The sequence below is a fragment of the Ictidomys tridecemlineatus genome, chromosome 3 (genome assembly GCF_052094955.1).
Source record: "Ictidomys tridecemlineatus isolate mIctTri1 chromosome 3, mIctTri1.hap1, whole genome shotgun sequence".
NCBI lineage: Eukaryota > Metazoa > Chordata > Mammalia > Rodentia > Sciuridae > Ictidomys > Ictidomys tridecemlineatus.
Window position 1 is genome coordinate 55,589,267 of NC_135479.1, and position 24,345 is coordinate 55,613,611.

The following is a 24,345-nucleotide window of genomic DNA, read 5'->3' on the forward strand; positions in this document are numbered from 1 at the left end:
GAAGGGACCACCCACATCCCCATGGTCACCCGTCTCGGCCAAAATTCCCCCATTTACCACCCATGTTCACAATTCATAGGGGCCAATAGGACTGAGGGAAAGGGTCTCTCCTATGACCAGGGCACTGTCCCTCTTAATCTACCATCCAGATTTGGGGGTGTCTAAATTAGGTAGAAATCCAAAGTGTGACTCAGGTGTTTTGAATAAAGGCAAAGGAGAAAAGAAAGGCTTAAAGTAATCTGTTCCAATTCCCTATTCTACTGCAAAAGAATCATAAAACTAATCTGTGTTCTGCCTTCTCTGATTTTTCAGGGGAGTGGCCTAATTCTGACTGGCAGGACCCTCATGTTGCCCCATGTCATAGCTGAAGGGCTATTAAGTTCCCATTCACAGTGCAGGGGATTATTTACCTTGGGGCTGAGGTCACAAGCCATATCTGCAATCAACAAAACAAAACAACAATAACCAAAAAAAAAAAAAAACACTTCAATTTTCTCAAATCTCCCAAGATTTAAAAAGGAACAAAAAGTTACTGGTGTGTTTGCTGACTGGAGTGATTATGCAACTCAATCATTTTGATTTACAATTGCATCTTTGTCCTTGTAGAAATAACTCTCTGCAGCTGAACAACGGGAGATGGAAACAGATTAACCTTCCAACATGTGAATATAAGAGGAGTTCTAGGGTGCAACCCTCTATTTGAGGTTAACACAAAGTCTCCGGTTTCCATGAATACACAAAATTAAAGAGCGTTCTTTTTTTTTCCCCTTTCCTTTTCTTTCCTTTTGATCTGCCATGAAAAGGGAATTATCAGTGGTGTCTAAGCCTCAGTTTTATATTCGCCCTGATTATTTTGCATCATAAAGCCTTTGAATCTGTTTGACTTATTCCAGGAGCTCTGAATCTTTGGTTGTTGTGTGCAATAGGCCACAGGAAAAAAAAATAAATAAAAGGCAAGAGGTCATTCTGGAATGGAAAGTTTATGAGCCATATTGCAAATACAAATAGCTTTTCGACTTTCAAGAAATAAACAGGTCTGTGTGTTCCCTGTGCATCTGAAAAAGGCCGTTACACTCCATCAGTGATTCTCAAACCTACATGGGATATCAGAATCAACCGCAGGGCCTGTAAAACACAGATTGCCTTGCCTCACCTCCAGAATTTCTGGCTCAGTAGGTCTGGAGTAGGGCCTAGGGGTGAGTTTGCATGACTAATAAATTCCTATGTAAAGCTGATGCTAGTCCAGGAAGCAACATTATGAAAACCACCGCACTGCTGATTTTGAGTGTAAACAGAAGACCATTCCTCTCTTCCCAGCTCATGAGATAAATAGATGGTTTGCCAGCACTGATGTTCCCATCACTTCATCATATGCCTCCAAATGACATTTGACTTCAGAAGCTGGATGGGGGGAATCAGGTGGCCTGGACCACCGGAGTTCTTGCTATCACATTATTTTAACCTGGTCATCTATTTCTATTGAGGATTGTGGAAATCAGTGAAGACCAACCAGGAGAAGTACCCAAGCTACTCAGGGAGAGCTTGCTACAGGCCAGGAAATCTGCCACCATCACTGGTATTTAGCAGAGAGCCAAAACCAGGCAGAGAAGTGGAAGGGCTTGATGGTGAGGAAGGAGAAGGATGTCTAGTGCACTCTGAGAGCAGGCTAGGGAAGGGACAGGTGAGCTCACTAGAAGTGGGTATCCTATATAACTGGTCAGGGAGATGTGTTGGGGTTTTTGTTGTTGTTTTGTTTTGTTTTGTTTTGATTGGCCCTATATTGGAATCAGGGTCAAAAACGAAGGAAGTTGGAGCCAGACACAGTAGCTTGGGAGGCTGAGGCAGGAGGATTACGAGTTCAAAGCCAGCCTCAGCAATAGTGAGGCACTAAGCCACTCAGTGAGACCCTGTCTCTAAATAAAATACATAATAGGGCTGGGGATGTGGCTCAGTGGTTGAGTACCCCTGAGTTTAATCCCCAGTACCAAAAAAGAAAAAAAAAATGAAGGGAGTCGTCCATTATTAATCAAGTCCTAGCCATTTGAGGCTGATTGCTCTAGGATTATTGAAGTCTTCCTGAAGGTTGTGGGTCAGAGTTCTGTTTTTATACAGTCTTGCCATTGTTCATCTGTATATTTAGTCTCTGAGACAACACCATAGACATCCCCCTTTTTGTATATCCTAGGAAAATCCCACATTGGTTAGTTTTTTATGTAAATTTTTTAATTTATGTATGACAGCAGAATGTATTACAATTCTTATTACACATATAGAGCACAATTTTTCATATCTCTTGTTTTATATATAGTATATTCATACCAGTTTGTGTCTTTATACATGTACTTTGGATAATAATGATCATCACATTCCACCATCATTAATTACCCCATGCCCCCTCCCTTCCCCTCCCACCCCTCTGAATCTATTCCTCCCATGCTCCCCCCCCCACCCCACTATGAATCAGCCTCCTTATATCAGAGAAAACATTTGGCATTTGTTTTTTTAACTTCACTTACCATTATCTTCTCTAACTCCATCCATTTACCTGCAAATGCCATGATTTTATTCTCTTTTATTCCTGAGTAATATTCCATTGTGTATATATGCCACATTTTTTAATCCATTCATCTATTGAAGGGCATCTAGGTTGGCTCCACAGTTTAGCTATTGTGAATTGTGCTGCTATAAACACTGATGTGGCTGTGTCCCTGTAGTATGCTGTTTTTAAGTCCTTTGGGTATAGTCCGAGAAGAGGGAAAGCTGGGTCAAATGGTGGTCCATCCCCAATTTTCCAAGAAATCTCCATACTGCTTTCCATATTGGCTGCACCAATTTGCAGTTCCACCAGCAGTGTATGAGTATTTTTCCCCCCTACATCCTCACCAACACTTATTGTTATTTGTATGCATAATAGCTCTCATCCTGACTGGAGGGAGATGAAATCTTAGAATGGTTTTAATTTGCATTTCTCTAATTGCTAGTGATGATGAACATTTTTTCATGTATTTGTTGATTGACTGTACATCATCTTCTGAGAAGAGTCTCTTCAGGTCCTTGGCCCATTTATTGATTGCTTTTTTTTTTTTTTTTGGTGTTTAGCTTTTTGGGTTCTTTATATACCCTAGTTATTAGTGCTCTATCTGATGTGTGAGTGGTAAAGATTTGCTCCCAGGATGTAGGCTCTCTGTTGACCTAACAGATTGTTTAATTTTGCTGAGAAGCTTTTTTAGTTTGAGTATATCCCATTTATTGATTCTTGATTTTAATTCTTATGTCATAGGAGTCTTATTAAGGAAATTGGGGCCTAATCCTACATGATAGAGATTAGGGCCTACTTTTTCTTCTATTAGATGCAGGGCCTCTGGTTGAATTCTTCAGTCCTTGATCCATTTTGAGGTAAGTTTTGTGCATGGTGAGAGACAGGGGTTTAATCTCATTTTGTTACATATGGATTTCCAGTTTTCCTGGCACCATTTGTTGAAGAGACTATCTTTTCTCCAATGCATGTTCTTGGCACCTTTGTCTAATATAATCGAAGTTATATGAGTTAGTCTCTGTGTCCTCTATTCTGTACCATTGGACTACCCTTCTGTTTTGGTGCCAATACCAACACATTGGCCAGTTTTAATTAAACAACTGATATTTATTAAGGACTTTCTATGTGCAAAATTTCCTTTGGGGATATAGCTCAGTTGGTAGAGTGCTTGCTTTGCATGCACAAGGCCTTGGGTTCAGTCTCCAGCACCATAGAAAAAAAAATTTGTTGTTGTTTGGTGCATGAAATTTTAAAAGACATACCAATATCAGTGAGAAGAAGCCTAAAGCATTGAGATATCAAGGGGAAGTATCAGAGTGCCTGTTGTTTAGAATATTCCATCACAGAGGAGAGAGAGTCCAGTTCCTTTCCTAGATCAGGGAGCCGGGTTTCACCAGAGTATACATAGCTTTGCACCTTCGTTTGCACCAGGAGTTGGCTCTCTGTTCTGCAGGTCATGCCTGCCTTACTCCCCTGCTGAGCCTCTTTACTTCTCTGATGCAGGTGGATGATCTGAAAGCCAAGCTGGCCACCCAGGAAGTGGAGCTAAAGCAGAAGAACGAAGACGCAGACAAATTGATCCAAGTGGTCGGTGTGGAGACGGATAAAGTGAGCAAAGAGAAAGCCACCGCAGACGAGGAGGAGCAGAAGGTGGCGCTCATCATGCAGGAGGTGAAGCAGAAGCAGAAGGACTGTGAGGAAGACCTGGCTAAAGCAGAGCCGGCCCTCATGGCCGCCCAGGCCGCCCTCAACACCCTCAACAAGGTAGGAGGGCTGCCTGCCACACCTGACCACCTCCAGGGGAGGGCCAAAGACCACCTGGTGTCCTGGTGTTCTCGAGACAGAACAAGGGCAGAGTTCCAGGTGTCCCCAGATGCTATTGCTTTATTCACTAAGTGAAAAAATACTCATTTAACTGACTCTTGTGTCGGGGTCCAAGAGCTACCAAAGAAATCCCATAGATGTTAATCATAGAACCAACCAGAACATGGAAGAGCACTTCACGGAGGAGAAAACCAAGGCTCCGTGAAGTCACTCACTGTCCCACAGTCACAGGTGTCAATATTAGAGCCAGGACTTGAACTTCCATCTTCAGAATCCAATCCCTAGATCTTCCAGTGTGGCAACCCAGGGTCCTTTTGACCTTTGGGTACCATAGGGCACAAGAGCTTTCTAAGGCTCTTCTTAAACGTTTAAGATATGAGTCTGAAATAAGGTATAGCCTCCCCTCTGTCTAATCCAAAGTACCTCTATTCTTCCCTACCCAGCCCTGTATTGTGATTTAGCATCCTCATATCAGAAAACAACACGAGGCCTTTGGTTCTCTTGGGATTGGCTTATTTCTCCTAGCATGATATTTTCCGGCTCCATCCATTTACCAGCAAATACATTATGTATGTATAGCACATTGATTTTTTATCCATTCATCTGTTGAAGGACACCTAGTTTGGTTCCATAGTTTAGCTATTTCGAGTTGAGCTGCTATAAACATCGATGTGGCTACATCACTGTAGTGTGCTGATTTTAAGTGCTCTGGGTATAAACTGAGGTGTGAGATAACTGGGTCAAATGGTGGTTCCATTCCAAGTTTTCCGAGGAATCTCCATGCCACTCTCCATAGTGGTTGCACCAATTGGCAGTCCCACCGGCAATATATGAGTGTAGTACCTTTTTCCCTCCATTCTCTCCAGCCCTTTTTACTTTGTATTTTGAGATAGGACCTCACAAAATTGTTTAGGGCCTTTCTAAGTTGCTGAGGCTGGCCTCAAACTTTCAATCCTCCTCCCTCAGCCTCCCAAGCTGTTAGTAGTAAGGCATATGGCACCATGCCCAGCAAGTCATTGAAGTTCTTGATCCCTGTGACACAGAAAAAAAAGAGGAATTAATGTACTCTTTATCTCACACTCCTGTACAATCTATTAACAAATTTGATCAATTTCAAAGTATATCCAGAATTTGAATGCTTTATATCATCTCTACCGCTGCCACTTGGCCCTAGCCACCATCAATCATCTCTTCCTTGGGCTGTTAACAACTTCTCCATAAGTCTGTGTCCACCCTTGCTCCAGTGCTGTCTTTGCCCATTAGAGCCGTCTGAGTAATCTTTTTAATTATTATTTGTCTTTATTATATATTGACAAATTATAATTGCCCATATTTATGGGGTATGAAGTGATGTTATAATTTTTTAATTCAATGTGGGATGATGGAATCAAGCTAGTTAGCATATCCATCACCTGAAATACTTAACACTTTTTATGAGAGGATTTGAAATTTATTCCCTTAGTGGTATCAAAATGCATGGTACTTAATTATTAAATATATTCACCGCACTATGCAGTAGACCTCAAAAAACTCAGATGTATTCCCCCTGAGAGTTTGACACATCACATTTTCTATAAGCATTCATCCAGTGATAGACCCTTGGGTCCTGAGGTTGATTCCATATCTTATCTAGTGTAACAAATGCTGCCACCAACCCAGGAATGCAGATACCTCTTTGCAGACTGGTTTGAAGTCCTGGAGTAAATACCCAGAAGTAGCATTACTGGATCATCTGGCAATTCTATTTTCCATGATGTCTGTTTTGGTTTACATTCCCACTGACAGTATGCAAGGGCTCCCTGTTCTCCGTCTCCTCACTGTTGTGGGGCAAGTCACTGAGAAAACACACCAAGTCCCAGTTTTGTCCAAATGGAAGAGTCTTTATTTAGCCAGCTGGTAGGTGACTGCTCCTCGCAGGACCCATAACTGTCTCGGCAAGGAACAGCCCAGAGCCTGAGCATTTTAGAATATTTAAAGGCAAAAAAAAAAAAAACACATCTAGGTTGACGTAGCTGCAAGCAAGCAGGTACAGAAGCTGAATTGAGCAATTAGCGAGATAATGCAATGGGTGCCTTGGTATTTCTCAAGAGACTTTCCAGGTTGGCATAGCAGCAAGCAAGAAGAAGGGAAGAGGGTCAAAATGACCCTAGTTCAGTACACGTTCGAGAATGGTTACTAAGGTCTAGACAATCAATCTCTTGACAAGGTACATTACCCAAGAAAAAGGGAAACCAAAGGGAACAATTTTACATTGTATAAGAATTGCCATTTTGTGTTGCCAAGTATGCTATGCTAGGTGACCATTAATGAGTACAGAGGCAGGGCTTTCCCAAGGGAGAAGCATTTCTTACGTGGTATGGAATCCCAGGGTAAAATGGAGTCTGTTTGGTCATTGCCCATTTAGCCCATAACTCTCAGCAGCACTTGTTTTTCATCTTTTCTATAATAGCCATTCTAATAGGTATGGATGATACCTCACTGTGGCTTTAAACTCAATCTGCCTGATGATTAGTGACATTGAGCTTTTCTTTTTTGGGGGGTGGGGCGGTGGTTTGTTTTCCCCTTGTACCTCTTAGCCACTCATGTTGGTCTTTTTTGAGAAATGTCTATTCACGTCCTTTGCCCATGTCTTTTCCCCTCTGTCTTTTGTTTTGGTTTGGAGATTCTGGGGCATGAACCAAGTGCTCTAACCATTGAACCACCCCCTCAAGACCCTGTCCATTTGTTAATTGGACTATTTTCTTTCTCTGGAGTTCCTCACCTGTTTTGGACTTCATATTCCTCAGTTGGATTGCAAATATCTTCTTTCAATCACTGGATGTCTCCTTATTTTGTTGTTTCTTTTTTTATTTAGAAGTTTATTTCAATGTGATCCAATTGGTCCACTTGTGCTTTTGCTTTCTATGCTTCTGGAGTCCGATCTGAAAAAAATCATTGCCCAGAACAATAAATGTACATTTCTCTCCTATTTTTTCTTGTAGGAAATTTATAGTCTCAGATCTTATTTTAAAGATTTGAATCTATTTGAGTTGACTTTTTTTTAAGGTGGTATGATATAGGAGCCTAATTTTCTTCTTCTGCTTAGAGATATCCAGTTTTTCCATGCCATTTGTTAAACAGACTATATTTTCCCATTGTATTTCCAGATGCTACTGAATTCTGACTGTGGATTTTGTAATCCTATAAATTGACTAAATTTGTTTTTGGATTCTAACAGGTTTTTTTCAGTGGACACTTTAGGACTTCTCTATGTAAGATCATGCTAGCAGCAAACAGCAATAATTTCATTTCTTCCTTTTTTATTTGCATTCCTTTTATTTCTCTGTCTTGTCTTATTGCCTTCCCAAGACTTCTAATACTATGTTGAATAGAAGCGTCAAGAGTGAGTATTTTTGTCTTCTGAATCATAGAGGAAAGGATTCCACTTTTTCTCCATTAAGTGTATTAACTCTTGACTTATTATATATTGTATTCAATATATTGTATTGAAATCAATTCATTCCACGCCTAATTTGCTGAGTGTCTTAATCGTGAAAGAATGTTGACTTTGGTAAATGCTTTTTCTGCATCTGATGAAATGATCATGTGATTTGTACTTTTTTGTCCTTCATTCTGTTAGTGCATTCTGTCACATTTATATTAATCTGCAAATACCATCCTTTCATCCACTCGATCATGTTGAGTGATCCTTTTGATGAATTTGGATTATTGGTATTTTGTGGAGGACTTTTGCATTTATGTTCATTAAAGATATTGGCCTGTGGTTTTTTTGTGATCTCCTTTCTGGCCTTCGGCATTGAGATCCTGGTAGCCTGATGCAATACTTATAATCCTACTCAGTGCTAACTTAACTAAAACTGTGACATAACTACAACTGAGGAAGACATTGAGAGAGAAAGGAAGTCAGAAAAATAATAAAGTATTCATTTTCTAGAGTACTGTCACTTGATAACATTAAAATGTTTTTAACAGCAGTCTAAACTGTTTCTTTATCAGTAATGCATAAAATCTGGAAGTAATCATGGAATAAATTATGGGGTGATTTCTGGGAGCTGAAGTTGGGGAGGTGTTTTGTTCTAAGACTTGCAGCTCCAGTAGAGTTTACAAACCTGTGAACGCATTACCTAACAGAAATAAAAATTAAACATTTTCAATGACTTGACAGCAAAGAAGAGGGCAGAGTTAACTGCCTGGCCAGGTAGGAAATAAAGAAGACACAGTTAACTAATCAGTTACTATTGGATGAATATTTTACTAGATGGCGGTAGTAGAAAAGAACACTCCAGAAAGGAACAATCTTTGCAGTATATCTGAGTGGTGGGTACAAAAATGGGATCCTGAAAGTCAAACACAGCGGTACACATCTGTAACCCCAGCTTTTTGGAAGGCTGAGGCAGGAGGATCTCAAGTTTGAGGCCAACTTGAGCAACTTAATGAGACCCTGCCTCAAAATTTTAAATAAATAAATAAATAAATATAAAGTGAGGTCCCCAGGTAAGGGTTCTGAGGGTGAGTCGACCATCCTTAATAGTCCCATGACAACACTAAGAAGTTTAACTGTAGGCCAGTGTTCACAATCTGCAGGTGGGCAACCTATCAATGAGTCTGTTTTAGTTAGCTTTTGATCACTATGACCAACAACAACAGCTTAGAGAAGGGAAAGTTTATTTGGGGCTCACAATTTCAGAGGTCTCTGTCCATAGAGAGTCTACTGAATTGCTCTGACCTCCAGGTGAGGCAGCATATCCTGGGAAGAGCTCAGTAGAGGAACTCTGCTGGGCTTAATGGTGGAGTCTGGAAACAGAATTGGCAGGGGTTGGGGAGAGGAATGCTTCCAGTGATCTACCTCCTCCAGCCATGCCCTACCTGCCTACAGTTGCCACCCAGTGTGTCCAGTCAAACTAGGATGATCTGATTAGGTTACAGCCCTCATCATGTGATCATTGTACCTCGGAATAGTTTTGCCTTCCCAGGAGCTCACTGGGGACACCTCGTACCCAGACCATAACAGAGTCTCAAATAGCACTTCTTTTTTTTTGATGGAGTAGAATGGACCTGAGTGTACAACATGTCATAAGGACATATTGCTTCATGATCCCACGGACTCCAGGACACCACAAACCCTTCTGCACTCACAGAACGTTGGTATTTAAGGACCATTTCCCTGTTTGCTCATTATTTTCAAAGTTAACTATAAATTTTTAGTTCATACATAAAGAATACCTGTAAATCAGAGGCGGGTAGTACGTCTCTGCACATTCTGTCTCCATCTCAGCAGTTTTATATTGCTTTTATAGCTAAACTGAAATAAATCCCATGGTTTTTTTTTTCCTGCCTTAGTTTAGGAATGGTATATCTTGCAATGTCATGGCCTTTTCTCCCTCCACAAAATTACTTGTAATTTTCTATTTCCCATGCATTTTTATAGCAAATTTATTTTTATTACACACATAATATGTAACGGCATTTTTATTGTTAAAAATAATTCAAATAGTATAGGCTATATAGGGCCAAATATGAAGTCACTCTCATTTTCTACTCCAGCCCCAGTTTTTTCCCAGAAGATAATTTGGGTGTATCTAGTTCAACAATTTTTCTATGCATTTACATTTGAACAAATGCATACATACCATATATACATTATAAAATATACCATATTTTAAATGCAAATGGATGCTACCAACTTACTTTCTCTTGTTTATTTATTGTATAATATTTAGTGTATAAACATGATGATTCGGTATACATAGTGAATAATTACTATAGTCAAGAAAATTAACAAATCGATCAGCTTTATCTTGTGGTATGGCATTTGTGTGTGTGTGTGTGTGTGTGTGTGTGTATGAGAGAGAGAGAGAGAGAGAGAGAGAGAGAGAGAGAGAGAGAGAGAGAGATGAATTGAAAATGTAACACATACAATGGATTACTATTTGGCCTTTAAAAAGAAAGAGATGCTGCTATATTGTGACAAGATGGTTAAACCTGAAGAATATTATGCCAAGTGAAATAAGCCAGACAGAAAGAAAAATGTTGCATGAACTCACTTATATGTGGAAACTTATTTTCTCTCTTGAAACAAGGTCATTTCTTGTGAGTACCTATGTTGAAACCTCGTTTATTTATTGCAAGTAGTATTCCATGTTATAATTGTACTGTATTGTATTCATTCATTTTTCATTGAGCTTGTCGGGCTTCCTCCTGAGACAAATATCTTGGTACATATACCTTAATTGCATAAGTGCAAGTATTTCTCTGGGCCAAATAAGTACAACTGTTTGGTAGAACAAAGGGGCAGGCTGAATAATGCCTCTCCCCCTAGAGAGCCACATCCTAATCCAAAGAATATAGGAATGTTACTGTATATGGCAGATATGGTTTTGCAGATATACTTAAGTGAAAGGCCGTGAGGTAGGAAGATTATCCTGGATTATTGTGAGGGCTCTAAATGTACTCACAGGGTCTGCAGAAGAGAGAGACGGAAGGTTGAAAGAAGGTGACTGATGATAGAAGGAGTGGAAAGTTGGAGTGTTATGGGGCCGTGAGCCAAGGAGCGACAGTATCTAGTAACTGGCAGAGACGTGGGATGGATTGACCCTTAGAGCCTTCAGAAAGAACCAGTCCTGCCAACACCTTGACTGTAGGACTTCTGACCTCCAGAACCGCACACTAATAACTCCAGGTTGTTTTGAATTGCTACATTTGTGGTAATTTGCTACAGAAGTCAGAGAAAGCTCTATAAATAATACTTTAGTTTTACATGGTTTCAATCTAAACAGACCAAGAATCTTTCCAAATATTTAGACCTTCTTTGGTTCATCAATTGTTCAGGTTCTTTGCCCATTTCTTTTGAGATTGTTTCTCTTTTTGCTATTGATTTACAGTTATTCTTTACAAATGTTTCCTATTAATTCCTTGGTGTGTGTGTGTAGTGATATTTTCTCCCAGTCTGTTCTTTGTCTTTTAACCTAACAAGTTAACATACACATAGATTTTATAATCCATTCATTTGGGGAATGCTAGGATAATAGACAAACTTCTTCCCTGAGGAACTTCTCAGGTTCTCCTTAAGGTGATCAGCTTAAAAGTGACAGACACAGCCTCAGATTAACTTATGAATGATGGTATAAGTTATGTGCATAAAAAATACCAGTCCGTCAACTCCAGCAATGTGTTCAAACACCCATATGCCAGCAACCAGAAAGGTTTATCCAGTATACGGCAAGGGAGAAAAGCTTTTTAGTCCGAGAAATGTCAAAACGGTATTTAACACAGTTCAATATTCACTGCTTATTAAAGCTCTTAGTAAAGTAGGGATAAAAGGATAATTAGATTTTTTTTTGCTAACAGAAGGCAATCAATCCCAATCCAAGGGCAAAACATCCTATTTAATAGTAGGCCACTAGAGACATTCCCATTGACATAGAAAAGACACTGTGGTTGCCCCCTCTCTACTGTTACTAAAAAAAAAAAAAAAATGTATCCTAGATTCCTAAACAATGCAATAATAAATGAAAAATATTAATCATATGAATCTTACGCCATAGCAGATAAATGTCTTATTCTTCATACACGTTATAAAATATAGTAAATAAATGTGAAAGGTTAAGGGCTTATTACAAAAGAGATTACAAAAATGTAATAGCTTCCGTAATATCCACAAAAGCCATTTGGAAAATGTATTTTCAAAGTAACAACCAAAACACAGGGTCCAAATAAGTGTAAGGAAATCTGTTGAAACTGTGAAGAAAACTGCACATCCTTAGTGAATTAAAAAAAATGTGAATAAACATATGCCAAGTCTGTATACTGAAAGATTCAATTTCATAAGGATGCCACTATTTCCCTCAATTTATTCATAAGTCAAATACAAATCTAATTGAAGTCCAGTTTGGATTTTTGGTTTTTGTCTCTAATATCATTAAAAGTTAATATCCTTTAATTCAACTATTAAATGTGAAACAATAGGAAGTTGAGTCAATTATGTACCTGTAAGAGAGAAACTGCATTGCATATCTAAAATCATACTTTATAAAAATAATTAATAACGTTAAAAAGTTCAAGATGCTTTGCATGAAAAAGAAGGTTAACATAAACAGGGATATGTATGTGTGTTTGGGTGTGTGTATATGACTATATAGATATGTAAATTATTTAAACCAATGTTGTGATATCATTTTCAACTTATCAAATTAAATATTGAAAAGAATGGGCATGTGTCAGGCTCTCTTGAGCACGGATTCTTGTCATTGAAATTTCTGGGAAATAACCTGATGGTATACACAAGGAATGCTAAAAATGTTTCTGCATTTGGACCCAACCAATCCACTTCCAGGAATATTATTATCCTTCAAAAAAATGACTCTAAGATTTTTCACACAGATCTATATAGAATCACATTCATCAAAGCATCCTGCATGAGGTAAATTTTTGGAAATGACCTAGGTTTCCTGAGATTCGATTTGTTTTGCATAAATTGGGTTCATCCATCTGAAGGAATATGGACTTTAAAAAAAAAAATCCTGCTGAAGAATTTTTTTCACTTCTTGTTGAGCCTGTCAGTAAGCTCTGATTATACTACCCCAAATGGGTTCCAGTTCCAATCATTTTTCATCACGTGCATCACATGGGGAAAAACCTGGACCAAGCCCTCTTCAGTCTCCTTTGTAAATGACTAAAGCAGCTTCCCTTGACAGCGCGGGTACACCCCAGCCCTGTCCCCCACACTGCAACACACTCTGGTTAAACTGAATTAAGTATGACCTTTAGGAAGTTGGCCCAATCAACTATGTACCTGTAAGAGAGAAAAGTGCATTGCTTATTTCAAAATCACACTTTATAAAAAAATAATTAATGACATTCATAAGTTATTAATTGTTCATTAAAATATGCCTCTGAACATATTTTAAATGTGGCCTAAAGGTTTCTCCCTTCAGAGTGAACCGTAGCCCATCTTGAAGTGAAGAGAGTCTACAACCTCCTCTCGCCATGAATGACCACGTCTTAACCCATCCCAGCAGCACCGTTTCAGCCAACCAAGGACCCACTGTTCAAAGCAGGTTCCAATAAGGCCAAGGTCAAGCTGTAACCTGTGGCGCCATCTCTGTACCTCACTTCTTTCTGCTTTCTGTAGGTCACCTCCTTTTCCTCTGGCTGTAAACATAACCCACTGGTGCAGTCAGGGAGCATTCTGACCTGTTTTTGTTCGAATTGCTGCCAGAATCTAGAATCATAAACCAAAGCCAATAAAGATCTGCAAAGTTCGATATGTTGTAAGTTTCTCTTGTGACCCTCTTAAAGCATAAAGCGGATAATTTCATTTACTGTCTAAGGCCTCCAAGTGGCTGCCTGCTGAAATTAGAATAAAATCCCTAACTCTTCCCCATGGTGCCTGCAGTCCCCAGGGTCTGGCCCTGATGGTGCCTTCAGTTTCATCTCCACCAATCTCCTGACTCCTCTGACCCCTACATCATGGCCCAGTGCCTTCTTGCCTCTGGCCTCTCCATTGCTGACTCAGCAGCCTGCAACAGTCCTGCAGATCTCTCTCGAACTGCTTTGCTCCTATCCTTTAGCTCCTAGCTGTAAAGTCAGGTTCTCCAAGAGGCCTCTGCAGACTTACCTTCTTAGCTAACATGGTATTATCACCCTCCAAGTAGTCTCTATCCATTAGCCCTGGTTTGTTTATCTTCTCACTGTCAAAAAACTATCAAAGATTATCTCTTTGTTTGACCATCTCCCCCAGCTGAATAAGTAAAAGGACTTTTCCTTTCTTGTGTTCTAAGTATCTTCATCCCATAAAACAGTACCGGGGACTTATTAGATTTTTGTCCTGTGAATGACTCTGGACGTACATTTGTTGATTTATTTATTCACTCAATGAAGATTTATGGACTGCCTTTAGTGGACTAGGCAGGAAAAAAAAAAAGAGCTGTGTCTCTACGATGCTCATATTCTAGCAGAGGCAAGACACCATCAGCATAAGGAAGAGGTAATTTACACGAAGGGATACAGCATGACAGATGCTGTGGAATAAAAAAGAAAAATGTGGAGCACAGCATGGAGGAGCCCCGAGGCCGGGCAGCTGGTGAGGACCAGTGGTAGAAGGCAGAAGGTAGCAGTTGGTGTTAAGGAAGGTGATGTGGACCAATCCTGAGAAGTTTGAGAAAAACTTGGGGGAAGGACAAATTAATAAGGCAGGTACCTGGAAAAAAAGCAGTCAAGGCCACAGCTAAAGTAATAGCTCTAGGACAGGAGTGGAACCAAGGCTGCCCAACGTTTTGCACATTTGATAGTGGCCTCTTGAGAAATGTCTCTGCCAACCTTGGGCTTCTGTTAGTAGTACCATTGCTGCCTGCCCCATTGTTATTGCCTTGAGAATCCATGTTCAGATCATTTCCTAGGGTTTTTTGTTTGTTGTTGGTTTTTATACTTGGGATTGAACCCAGGGGCACTCAACCACGGAGCTATATCCCCAGCCCTTTCTCCCTTCCTTCCTTCCTTCCTTCCTTCCTTCCTTCCTTCCTTCCTTCCTTCCTTCCTTCCTTCCTTCCTTCCAACAGGGTCTCATTAAGTTGCTGAGGCTGGCTTTGAACTCACGATCCTCCTGCCTCAGCCTCCCAAGCCACTGGGGTTATAAGCATGCACCGTCATGCCCAAAGCATTAATTTTTAAATGATGCCATTTCTTATTTCTGTCTGTTCCTATTTTCTCCCTTTGCCCTCTCTCACCTCCATGGAGGCTACCACTACATGTGTGCTAGCATCCCTCACACACCTATGCCATCCTTCATTTCTGTCCCTGCCGGGGAATCATAACCACATGTGAAAACAGTTCAGGAACAAAAGGAGCATCTTCCTCAGTCTTTCCATTAGGAGCTAGAAATAGTCCCCTTCACTGGTGGATTTCCAGGCTCAAGTGCACCTCGAGTAAATTTGGAAAAGGCTTTCATCTTTGAAATCAAGATCTTCCCCCCGTAAGCGAGTGGTTTCATTCCTGGGCTTCTCGTGGAATATCACATAGAATCTCACATCAACTTCATGAGCATTTAGAACACAATTTTATACAATGAATTAGTGGGTGCCCCTGACCCCAATTTACACATGAGGGCATCAAGTCCCGGAAAGTTTAAGTGATTTGCCAAGGTCAGTCCTTTTAGCCACATCTCTCTAGAGTAAGTGAGACTTGGAACAAAGGACAAACCTGCGACCAGGCAGGGGCAGCTGACTCAGGAGCCATGCCTGGCTTTCTGTCTGAATTATTTCTTGGCAGAAAAAAAAAATGCCACTTTGCTATCAGGACAGTCAAGAGTAGTTAGAACGAGCTCATGGAACAAAGCAGTTTAATTAAAGAAAAAAAAATTAGTTGAGTTTCAGTGCTATTCTCTTCAATCCGGGGTGGAAATTAATTTATAATAACCTTATCTTTTATTCATGTCATGCTGCATATTTTCAGAGTATGTTGGCATCCTTATAGTTTTTCAGCTGAATGTGAAATAATTGTGTGTTTCTAATGGGCTGAGAGTCAGTTTAAAGCATTGAAAGAACATAGCTGAGTCCCGTCTCACCATTCAGGGAAGTCTGAAGTCGCTGGGGAGTAGCTTTGGTTTCCTTTTGATGAGTCATGATATTTAAAATTCAGAGGGCTGCTGCAGGCTTCAAAGCAGCCCATTCAGATGGATGGCTCCCCAGCCTAACTCCATTAGTGGCCGAGAGGACAAAGAAAACTCATTCGTTTTCCCTCTAATGACCTCCTTCTCTTTTCTCAGACCAACCTGACAGAGCTGAAGTCCTTTGGTTCCCCACCTCCAGCTGTCAGCAACGTCAGTGCCGCAGTGATGGTACTCATGGCCCCAGGGGGCAAGGTGCCCAAGGACCGGAGCTGGAAGGCTGCTAAGGTCACCATGACTAAAGTGGACAGCTTCCTGGATTCCCTGATCCACTTTGACAAGGAGAACATTCACGAGAATTGCCTCAAAGCCATCAGACCATATCTGCAAGACCCTGAGTTCAATCCCGAGTTCGTGGCCACCAAGTCCTACGCAGCTTCGGGCCTGTGCTCTTGGGTCATCAACATCGTGAGGTTCTATGAGGTGTTCTGTGATGTGGAACCCAAGCGCCAAGCTTTAAGCAAAGCCACCTCGGAGCTCACAGCTGCTCAGGAGAAGCTGGCGGCCATCAAAGCCAAGATTGCTGTGAGTGGACCCCAGCCCCTCCTTCACCCCATTGCAAACAGTGCAGCCTCTCAAACACCCCTCTCTGGCCATGACCCAGTGCCTAACATGATATCTAAGGAGAAATAGGAAACAACCCCCCCTCCTTTTTTAGTATTTGGGGTTTTTTTAGTTGTAGTTGTACAAAATACCTTTATTTTGTTTATTTATTTTTAAATGGTGCTGAGGATCGAACCCAGGGCCTCGCACGTGCTAGAGGAGCGCTCTACCGCTGAGCCACGACCCAGGCCCCCCCCCACTTTTATTTAAACAAAATTTCATTTGTCAACAGAGGCAACTTTTTATATTTCTTTTTCTAACATCTTTTAGGCCAAACAAGACAAATCCCCTGAACCACTGGCTTACAATTCTGGTCTGAAAAGATTTTTTTCCTTTTTCTCTGAAGAAAGAAAGGGTGACAGATAGGTAGATATATCATAGACACACAGTATTATCATGGAGCTGACTGTTCTCTTATTAACCATGTTAAACGTTAAAGTGAATTTAATATTTTTTTGCACATTTTGGTAATGGCCCTCAGCAACATTTGATCGTTAAGACCAAAAAGTTAAGACTTCAAGATTCTTTCCTCCTCCTCCTCCCCTTCGAAATGTAGGTTTTAGCTACCTTGCTTCACCTTTGGTACCTAATTGTCTTCATTTCTGGCCAACTGTGTCTGTCTCACACTCAGCAGTGTGGACATGTCTTATGCTATCTGCATTGTTTTATGGATGTTTTTAAAAGCAAGCAGTATAGCTGGGCATGGTGGCACACACCTGTAATCCCAATGGCTCAGGAGGCTGAGGCAGGAGGATCACAAGTTCAAGTCCAGCTTGGGAAACTCAGTGACACATGGTCACCAAATAAAAGAAATAATAAGAGCTGGCCTTAGGATGTATCTCAGTGGTAGAGCACCCCTGGATTCAATCCCTAGTACTGGGGAAAAAGAAAAAAAAGCAAGCAGTATTCTGTGATTTCGGGGGTGTTCCATTGTCCAAAACTATAAAACTATAAGGGTCATTAGCTATTTTAAACATCACATAAGTAGCACTAGCATATCTGCTTCACCCTGCACTGGGGGAAGGGGATGGCGATCTTGGGTTCACATCTATTTTAGAGAGGAGTCCCCTTGAATTTCACCTTGACCATGAAAATGAAAACTTCAAAAGTAAAAGATAGACATTAGAATCCTGGGGATAGCACAGCAATTAAAAATATGTTCATCAATAGACTTTAATTCCAAACCAAGCTGTGATATTTACTGGTGGAGTCTTTAGAATGCCCAAACTAAAGTTTCCTAAAGTAAAATGGACACAATAATAGAACTGGCTTCACCGGATTGTTGTTAAAATTAAAGGAAATTGCACAAGTAAAGCTTGAAGCCAGACCTGCCCAGGACAGAGGGAGCAGCAGGAACAGCCTGAGGTCTCGCTGCTGCCCCTCTGCCTCTCCTGCCCTCCTTTGCCTCGCACACTGTCTATCACATGCATGTCCACTGCACACAAGAATTCAGTCGCTCCCATAATCAACTTCAATCCAAACAATTTTCTGGATATTTAATTTCTACACCTGCATTCCAGGCAAATGAGATGCTTGCTGCACATTTGTCACGACGATAAAGCAGGTCTTACAAATTGTCAAAAGCAGGATTTTAGACGTGCGGCATGCCTCATGTGGCGTGGGCTTATTGATTGCTAAATGAAAACCTGTGACTAATGCCTCTAATTCGAAGATCCTTGCCACCAATCTCTATTTTTGAAAGATACTTTGGGACTGGGGATGTAGCTCAGTGGTAGAGCACTTTCCTAGCATGTATGAGGCCGTGAGCTTAATCCCCAGCAATAATAATAATAATAATAATAATAATAATAAAGGTTTTGGTAAAGCAGCCGATCTCTAAAATACTTGATTTATAAATCCAGATGTTCATGGAACATTTATTTAAAACAGGTGATAATCTCCATAGCAGTTCCTCTTCAAAGAACACCAAGGGTAAAATACCGTGATAGCCCCATTCCAGATTTCTGGGAGGAAAAGACCTCCCAATAATTTCATGTTCTTCAGTCTCTCCCAGGAAAGTATAACAAGAGAATTTTTGAGACTCTCTACTCAAGCTATTTTAACTAAAAGAACATTTGGTGCAAAGGGGATGTTTTCAAAATGTTTATACCTTTTCAGTAGCCGACATTCACATGATGAGCCCACTCAACCTGTGAAAGCAATAAGAATATGTTTAAAATCCTTGGCTACCTTAGGGAGGCACTTCTGTTCTGCCAAAATATTTTCCAATGGAAAAATATATATCATCTTGCTTTTAACCACCTCTTCTCCATCCCTTGCGTATTCATGTGCCTATTAACATCAAGAGAATGTGAACTGTCCCTGCTAATACCAGAGGACAAGGGCCATCACCTGTCTCTAATATGCAAGCTCACTCAGGGCAAGAAAATTCCTCCCCATTTGCTGTTGAAAATTCCTTCCCATTTCCAGCCCTCTCCAGTCACACACACAAACACACTCACACTCATAGACACACACACACACACACTCTCCACACACACATATACATACTTACACATCACACACATAAATACCTGCCACATGCATGCTTTGTGGTTAGAATTTAAGGATAATTCCCAGTACAGAATTTTACATTCGGGATGCATAAAGTGGGTTTCTTCTTTAATTCTTCTATGGCTTATCCTCAAGAAACTTTCTCAAAAAACTTAAAAGAGGTAAATTGTCTGAATAGTTAAAAGTCTGGAAATGCCTTTTTTTTTTTAACTGAAGTAACAATTAATTTGCCAAGTTTTGAATTTCGAGTTGCTATTTTTTCCCCTTGAAACACAGAGTGCTTTATTCTGTTGTTGGTGAGAAGTGTAATGAACCATTGGGGTCCCATTCCTTTGTGAATGCCGTCCCCCCCCCCATCCTTGCCTTTCTGGAAGTCTTTCAACCTTCTCTTTATTCTTAGTATCTGAAACTTTACACTGCTGTGCTTAGCTGTCATTCTCTTTGTATTCATTGTGCTTTGCATGTTAAGACTTACTGTCTTCAGCTCTGGAAACCACTTGGTATGATCTCATTCTTCTGTCTTCTTTTTCGTCCCATCTTCTGGAATGCATATTGGTTGGATGACAACCCTCCTGACATAGTCCTCTATTTCCCTTCTTTTTGTCACTGTATGATTTTTTGTCATTTCTAGGAGATTTCCTCAAATTTCTCTTTTAGCCCTTCCCTTGAACTTAATATGTTTTAAATTAACAATGCAATACTGGTCATTGCCAACAAGTTGTTTTGGTAGCATCCTGTTCTCATTTGAGGGGTGAAATATCTTGCATATCTCTGATAAAATAGTTGGAAAAGGTTTTAACATTGCTATTGTTGTTACTGAATTATCTCTCTTTTTCCAGACCCTCATTTTCCTCTTATTTACCTTAACCTAAGTTTTCATTAACATCTTCTTGTTCTTTCATGTTTATAAGAGGTAGTGTTCAAAAGCTGATTCTATGCACTTGACAAAAATCGTGCTACGTGCATGTATACAGTGAATTCCACCTTTATGTATATGTGTAAGTCAGCAATCAAAAATAAATAAATAAACAAGTGAAAGGAAGACCAGTAGGATTAGAGGAAGGAAATAGGAGGAGGGAACAGGAGAAGGGAAGGGGGAGTACAAGGGACTGAAATGGAATAAATCAGATCCCATTCAGTATGATTTGTCAAAATGAGCCTAATTATTATGTGCAGCTATAATATTCTAATAAAAATATTTAGAAAGAAAAAAAAACATGCTGATTCTGGTTCTTCAGGTAAGTGCAGAGCTGACTGGTATAATTTGTTTTCCAGATCAAATAAGTTACGTTGGATGCTCCCTAAATGCCAAAATATGGTGCTTTTTCTCTGCCCCTGTTGACTCTTTTGCCCGGTGGCCTAGGTGCCGAGGGGCATTGAAAGCTGGACATGGGGAGGAAGATATGAAGTAGATCCATAGGCTCCCAATGACCCCTCCTATTTCCAGCTCCTGTCTCCCCCATCACACCTGACTTCCCCAAATCTCCATTTCATAGTGGGGCTCTGTGGGCTCATCAGCTCCCCCTCTGGTGAGATATGGGAGCTGCAGCTTCCTCCTTCCTCCTCCTGCTCTGCACTCCCTCCATAGCATGACCCTCCAAAGATCTTTTGGAAAGCCTCATCCTCCAACAGCCTTCACCATTTTGCTTGTTGTTAAGGGCTTTATGGCTTTTTTAAATTGCTTTAAAATCATTTTAGAGAAGTCTGGGGAAGAGAGGTGGGAAATGAGTGGCCAGTCTGACATCATTAATCAGATGGCTCACCACCTGCTCTTAAACCTACTTGGCTGTGTAAACTTGGCCTTGTATTTATTTCTCTTGTGACTTTAGTAATGGCTAACAGAACAGCCTGGACCCCAGTTACTGCACACACATGGGACACATTTGTAGGTATCTCCTGTGTTTTTATGTGTCTTTATACATACAAATATGTATTCTTGAGGGCATCAAATGCTTTATGCTCCAGTTCTAGATTATTTTTTATTTTTTTATTTGTACACAATTCATTTATTTTGTTCATTTATATTTATGTGGTGCTGTGGATCGAACCCAGGGCCTTGCACATGCTAGGCGAGCACTCTACCGCTGAGCCACAACCCCAGCCCCAGCTCTAGATTCTTAATAATTTTTTTTAAAAATCAAAACTATGACTTTTTCAAAAATATTCCCATACTTTGCAATAATGGAAGACAAGCAATGAGGTGATGTAAGAGTTGTCCTATGGATCTAAGGCCTTCTAGTCAAAGGAGGACTGAGATTTCAGACAGCCCTGTCCTGACCAGACACAGAAGATACAGTCAGTGATCCAGGAAGATCTGCCCTGGTGTCTTTTTGTTTCCCCCAGCTTTAAGGTGCTTTTAGAAGCAGGGCTTGCACCATTTTGACAGACCACAAGAACCCAATTTTCCCCAATACAAAGAAAGGTGGGATGTATGCACCCCACCTCCCACATCAGTCTCACCTCCTATAGCCTTTACCCCATGACTGAGGTGTTGGAGTGTGGAAGCTCAGCTCTCTCACCTTGGATGGGAAATCTCTGCATTCCCACTCCGTAGCCTCACTACGGTATAAAGCCACTTCTTCTCTGGGACTCCCCTTGAGATCATTTAGTTGGCTCCTTTCCTTCCCTACCCTGCTTTCCCAGGCCCTTAAGCTCCCCACAACCCAACAACTTCTTCTATAATCACATGAACCCTCATCTCAGAAGCACTGGAGGTGACCTGAGCTGGGATTACTGACAGACCTTGTGCTCCTTCCTAAACAGCATCTTAATGAAAACCTGGCAAAGCTCACTGCCAAGTTTGAGAAAGCAACGGCCGACAAACTCAGATGTCAGCAAGAAGCTGAAATGACCGCAGGTACCATCTCCCTTGCAAACCGCCTGGTGAGTGCACACCTCGGCAGCCTGAGCTCCAGTTACATTAGCAGCTCTGTGGAGTGTTGTGAAGGTGTGAAATAGATGGCGCAGCTCAACGCTGCCCATCTTGGGGGGAAACATTAATACGTGCTGGGATGTAGGGACTGGGACCTCAGGAAAGTGTGGACATGCACCCTGGTCATGCCAAGAGTTTGCTTATAGAGATGGTTAGATGGAAAGAAACGCTGGATCTGGCATACCCATGCAAGATGCAATTATGCTTGCATGTGTGCAGAAACATTCCTAGAGGAAGCATGTATTTTATAGGCAAGCTCTAAAGATCTTATTTATGCTATGTTTTGATAATAAGAGTGTAGTCTCAGGGCCTCTTCATGCAATCTCTCCTGCAGGCTAGCCAGATATCTTCCATAGTGACCCAGGACTCCGAGACAAAAAGTGGACAGTCTCAGTCTCTTAAAGCCTGGACACAAAACCCAGCATAATGGCACTTCCACTATCTTCTATCTATCCAAGCAGTCACAGATTCAAGGACAGGGAGATAGGCACGAACTCTTGATGAGGAATGTCAAAGAATTTGTGGCCTTTTTCAATCCCTCCCCCATTGTTTGATTTTATCATCATCTTTATCAGTTAAGATCTTGCAAAGCAGTCCATTGAATGAGGTTACTCTTCAGTTGAGAGTCTTAGCAGCACCATCCCTACCAGTGAGGGGAAATATAATCGATTCTTCTTTACATTTATTCCAGACACCACTTATTTGTATAACAAAGCCATATTTTTTAATTTAGGGAGAAATGAGTCATTGCTACCATTAAACTGAGTCATGCATTAGTAAAGAAAGGCTGTACTACAAGTGTGTGTCTGTGCTTGTTCGTGGGACCAGCCTCTACATAATTTAGAGACCCTCCATTCAACTGAATGGTTTGATTTAGACACAGCACCTCCACAATTGGGCGAGAAATCATCCAGATTTCCTAGCTGGCTTGCCTTCCATTCAGCTCCCTGATGGGTTTCCAAAACTCAGCACAATTTTCTGCACCTGGCTAGAGCATTTTCCGAGATGGTTCTCATGGGAGGCAGGATGGCACTAGGCTAGAGAAACATGAGGCACATGTTCTGAAACCACCTCTTTCTCTACCAGCCGATTGTGGGGAAATACTTACACCCTTCTAGTCTAATCTAAATATGGAATGGGGATGGTGAAGTTAGCGAATTCCTCAGGTCCTTCCCAGTTCTGACATTGTATGGTGGCTTTTTTCAAGGAAAAAAATGAAGGACAAGACCTCACACAGGAACAAAGCTCCATGAGACAGTTTGCAATCCTGGGTGGAAAGATGGCTCTATTCCCAAGGAGAGGGCTGCTATCCCAAAGTGGGCCAGGTCAATCAGGGTGTGTTCCGAAGTCTGTGGTCCTCGGCACACACCCCCGTATGCACAGTACTTCTAGCATTTGTGTCTTACTTACCATGTGGTAATTATTTATAGCACACAGATTTGATTTTATTTATTTTCATTGTATAATGAAAAATACAATGGAAGGCAGGCCAGAATTTAGAGAGGAAGGGAGAGGTACCTAATTTTCTGATAGGTCTTATAGACCAGGTATTGTGCTAAGTGATTAACATATAGATCGTATTTAATCTTCCCAACAACCTGTAAAGTGGGTGGTGTCCATCTCCACAGGGGGAAAAAAGGCAGAGCCTAAAAGCTTGTTTTTCAGCAAACCATAGCAATCATGCATACCCATGTTCTTAGCAGTACCATTCACACTAGCCAAGTTATAGTACCAGCCTAAGTGCCCATCAGTAGACAAATGGGTAAAGAGAATTTAATGTGTGCGTGTGTGCACACGCATGCATGTGTGGGTATGTGTGCATGTATGCACACACAATGGAGTTTTGTTCAGCCCTAAAGAAGAACAAAGTTATGTCATTTGTAGGAAAATGATTGGAACTAGAGGCCACCATGTTAAGCAACATAAACCAAACTCAGAAAGTCAAGAGTCATATATTCTCACTCATATGTGGAACTTAGAGAGAAGAAAGTATTTTTTAGAGGGATCTCATGAAAATATAAGGGATCCAGTAAAGGATGGTAACCAGGGGTAGGGGGAGAGGAAAAGGAGAGGTACCTGCTCATGAAATTGATTAAATTATGTCATGTGCATGTAGAAACGTATCATAATGAATCCCACTATTATATATGATCATAATGCACCAATTAAAAAAATACCATCATCTTTCTGTGGTCCTCATAATGCACAGCACAGAACAAGGGAATGTTTGCTGAAATCAGGACAAATCGCACTGATTGAAAGGGTCAAACAAAT

The 24,345-nt window shown here is 40.8% G+C and overlaps 1 protein-coding gene across 4 annotated transcripts in view; it reads left to right on the forward strand.

The window, feature by feature from the left end:
- Positions 1-24,345, forward strand: part of Dnah9 (dynein axonemal heavy chain 9) — a 331,866-nt gene that overhangs the window by 222,250 nt on the left and 85,271 nt on the right. For 3 of the 4 annotated variants that reach the window (XM_040269453.2, XM_005332884.4, XM_040269458.2), the window contains 3 exons: positions 4,040-4,300; positions 16,122-16,547; positions 21,903-22,022. In XM_040269453.2, the coding sequence (XP_040125387.2) occupies positions 4,040-4,300; positions 16,122-16,547; positions 21,903-22,022 (807 nt within the window). Of the gene's footprint in view, positions 1-3,359; positions 3,397-4,039; positions 4,301-16,121; positions 16,548-21,902; positions 22,023-24,345 lie in introns of those variants that run through there. The other variant, XM_078042897.1, reaches the window with a different exon arrangement.